The 3,845-nt window shown below is 60.9% G+C and overlaps 1 protein-coding gene across 17 annotated transcripts in view; it reads left to right on the top strand.

Annotated features, from left to right (window-relative positions):
- The window catches only part of Ablim2 (actin binding LIM protein family member 2), a 120,879-nt gene that overhangs the window by 80,792 nt on the left and 36,242 nt on the right, over window positions 1–3,845 (top strand). For 15 of the 17 annotated variants that reach the window (XM_023699881.1, XM_023699884.1, XM_023699874.1 and 12 more), the window contains 2 exons: window positions 1,454–1,555; window positions 2,034–2,087. In XM_023699881.1, the coding sequence (XP_023555649.1) occupies window positions 1,454–1,555; window positions 2,034–2,087 (156 nt within the window). The remainder of the gene's footprint in view (window positions 1–1,453; window positions 1,556–2,033; window positions 2,088–3,845) is intronic. The other 2 variants (XM_023699877.1, XM_023699862.1) reach the window with 1 other exon arrangement.

Here is a 3,845-nt window from a genome sequence, read left to right as displayed (position 1 = left end):
CTCCTGAGGTAGATGCGTGCACAGGTGTGCAGGGGCCTCCTGAGGTGGCGCTGGCACAACAGCAATCTCCTGTGACTCGTGGTGGGGTCCTTAGCCCCCATGAACTTGACTGAAGGGCAGAACCGAGCCATGGCTGCCCAGGTTCTGCCTGGTGTGAGCGCAGTCAGCCATCTGTGAGGCTGTGCTGAGCTCTTGTTAAAGTCCTGCTTCTGCTAGAGCCCTTCTTCCATCCAGTTTGCTGCCTTTGCGCAACTTTGGTTTCTCTCCTGAAGCGTGGGCCCTGTCTCCCCTTGCAAGATCCAGGCTACCACCAGGGGGCGCAGTACGGTGCAGCCCAGAGGTTCTGGGCAGCTCTGGAGGGACAGGGACAGAGTTGGTACCGTCAGGGCCAGTGTGTGGGGGGGGCTGCCAGCCAGGCAGGAGGAGGTGCTTGCAGGAAAGCCAGCTCCCCTGTGTGGGCCTGGCTCCCAGTGGCTGCTGGTTGGCCTCTGCTTGTGTCAAGCCCCTAGCCCACATGCCGGGCATGGGCTCCCTCTGTCCCTGCGAGATGCGTTTGTCCGGCCCAGAGGGTCCCAGCCTGTCCTCCCCCTCTAGGAAGCCAGGGAGGTCACTCAGGGTCCCAGGAAGGTCCAGATCCAGAGCACACTGCCCCCTGCTGTCCTGTGGCATCCCGTGGGGACCCCAGGGCTCAGAAGAGATGACTGGCTTGGGTGTCTGGCGGGGACTTGCGCCTCCTCCTAGCGTGTCCAATGCCCTGGCATCCCATCCGCCACACCATTGGCACCTAACTGTGGAGCTGGGAGCAGGGGCCCTGCAGGGCCTTCCCAGGCAGTGGCCACCTGCACCTGGGACTCGTTCATCCAGCCTCCTCCCCAGAGCAGGAAGGGGCTCAGGACGGGGCTGGGAGGCAGGCTCAGAAGGAGGGACACTGTACGTTTAGCCCATATAGCCGTGTTTAGGTGACTAAGCCGTGTGTCGCTTAGTCTGTGGGTGACAAAGTTCCTCAGTGGCTCCCGAGTTCACGTCTGCTGCACCCTAGCACTCGGCCCCGTCCTGTGGCTAGCTGGTATGTCTCACAGGAAGCAGCTGCGTGTCCAGAGGGGACCAGAGCAACAGGCTTTGGTGTTGGCGAGGGAGCAGGATGCACAGCCAGCCAGGGAGGGGGGCACTGGGTGGGCGCCCCAGGATCCCGCCCTCTGCCAGGCAGCCCAGCCAATCCCTGTCACCAGGGAGCCCTTGGCCCTGCAGTAGGTTCCTTTATGGACCACTGAGCCGAGCGCTCACCTCGAGGTTGGACTCACAAGTCATTGGTCCCGGCAGGAGCTGTGGCATGGCTGAGGCAGAGGGCGTGGGCTGCTCTCCGGGCAGGAGAGCGGCTCCATGTCAGTCAGGCTTTTCCTTGAGAAACTGTTTGCTTTTCTACCCTCTGCTGTTTCCACCCTCCCGTCTGGAGGCAGCGAAAGCGGCCGCAGCACGCCCAGCCTCTCGGTGCTCTCGGACAGCCGGCCACCCTCCTCCACCTACCAGCAGGCGCCGCGCCACTTCCACGTCCCAGGTAGGCCCTTGCGCACCCACCGCATCAACAGAGCAGGCGCCTTTCCTGGACAGGACGGGCTGGGCATGTCCTGTGATTCCTTACCCCTCTCCTCCGCTGCCCCAATCTCTGAGCTTGTGCGCACACCTCATATCAACTTGGGTGCAAGTCTCCCCCCAGCCACCCCACACCTGGAGACGCCCTGGCTCCTGGAGAAGAGGGCTATCAGCGCTGGCTGCTCCTGCACACCAGGGCACTCACTTGCTCCTCCTTGGCCACCTCTGTCCCTGTCCCCTTCAGATCGGGGTGGCACCTGGAGTGGGGGTGCTTGTTGTAGGTGTGGGGCTTTGGCCCTGGCTCATTCCGGGTGCCAGCTCCTTCCTGGTGACTCTAAATCTGAGTGAGTGAGTGGCGCTGACAAGGGCCACCAGGCAGAAATCACCGCAGTCTGCTGCTTACCCTCCTGTTCTCTCCTTTCTGTTTCTCTTTTCTTTCCCAGACACTGGCGTAAAAGATAACATCTATAGGAAACCCCCTATCTACAAACAGCATGGTATGGTCGGAATCGGCTGCTGTGGTTTGCCCTGCATGCCTGTCGCCCCCTCGCTTCTGAATGCATCCTTTGCTGTGTCCCCACTGGCGTGGCACAGGCATGGGGCCCTTGCTGTCACGACGCAAGTGCAGTCTCTAGGGGTGCGGGAGGCCCCTTTCCATAAATGGCATTGACACGGGGCTCTGCAGGCCCATAATCTGGAGTTTCTGATGATGCTACTTAGAGGAAAAGCAGTCAGATTGACCTCAGCCAGGTGGGAGAGGTGGCTTCCCAGATGCTCACCAGCAGGTCAGGGCCTGGATTTCAGGAAACGTCGCAGTCCCGGAAACGCTCACTCACACCTCAATGAGGTCTTAGGTTCTGCACTTGGGAATTTCCGAGGGCACCACACAGTGCCTGGCCTTCAGTTACAGGGCTTCCTTGCCCAGTGGAGGTGTGGGGCACAAGGGTGTCCCCTGGCCCGTGGAGGAGCCAACTGCGTGGGCCGCAGAGCTGGAGACAGAAGGAGCCGAGTCAGGGCTTCTGAGGTTGGGGCCGGCTGCCTTGCTGTCTGAGCCCGTTTCCTCAGCTGAAAGGCAGGACCTCCCGCTCCGCCTGCCCTCTGGCTGGGCTGCTTGTGAGAACCTGGTGAGATACCGGGTGCGGAGGCGCAGCCCAGACCCCAGCGAGCCGTGCGCGTGTGCGGCTGCTGCAGGGAACAGCGCCCCTACGGGAAGCGCTCGCCCGGGTCGCCCAGGGAATGGCCGGCAGATGTGTGCCTCGGGTGGGCTCCTGAGTCTTCTCCGGCCAGCCGCCCGGCAGATGGGCAGTCCACTGTGTGAACGCGGGTGGTGCCTGTGTTCACTCCCTCCGTGACGGCACCAGGCTCTGCGCTCTGAGCCATTCTTCCTCTTCCCAAGCAAGAAAAAGTGAACTAATATCTCATTCTCCAGAGAGGAGCCTGAGTCTGTGGGCGGGGTTGGAGGGGATGGCGAGTTAGACTCCTAGACTGCCCCAAAGAGCTCGCTCGTGTTAGGGGGAAACTGAGGCCCAGGTGGAGGAAGGAGCTCCATTAAGGGCGCTGTGCTGGACCTCCTGCATGGAGCCTGTGTGTCTTGCGGTGCTGGAGCCTGGACGCAGGTGCCTTGTGGCCCCTTTATGGAGCATCACTGGCTCTGTGGGTCGGGCTGGGCACGGCAGATTGCAGGAGTCACCAGGTGCAGGAGAGGGCGACCATGGGAGGCGGAAGGGACAGAAAATCAACCGGGAGCTTCCCACTGTCCCAGGCAGGCCAGCCCTGAGACTAGGTGGCATCTGGTCCTCCACCTGCGCCCCCAGGGGAAGGGGGTGTTCTGTGGTGTCTTTGCATGTTAAGAAAACTTCTGGGTATAAACACGGCTCCTATCCAAAGGCAGTGTAACTCACATTTGTGAAAAAAGAAAAAAACGGAGGCCCGGAGTAGTGCCCAAGCCCTTCATCAGTCCTGAGTTTTGTTACATCAGTTCTGTCATGAAGTAGATCTCCTAGAGCCGTCCTTTCCCTCTGTCTCCCCCTCCCCAAGTTTTTGGCCATTCCCGGGGGCTAACCACAAGCGAACTCTGTCCTTGGCTTCTGTGTAGGTGGGCCACGGACATGGCGTGGACTGGGACACGGCTTGGAGCTTCGGTGTGGGACGTGCATGGCCAGGCCAACTCAGGGAGCCCCCGAAAGAGGCTGTGCCTGTTCTTGGCTTCCAGCCCAGGCCACCCAGGGCACATTTTTTTTTTTTTTTTTTTTTTT

Source organism: Octodon degus, unplaced genomic scaffold (genome assembly GCF_000260255.1).
Source record: "Octodon degus isolate 3935 unplaced genomic scaffold, OctDeg1.0 scaffold00006, whole genome shotgun sequence".
NCBI lineage: Eukaryota > Metazoa > Chordata > Mammalia > Rodentia > Octodontidae > Octodon > Octodon degus.
The sequence above is the reverse complement of the archived record's forward strand: the minus strand, read 5'-3'. Positions and strand labels throughout refer to the sequence as shown.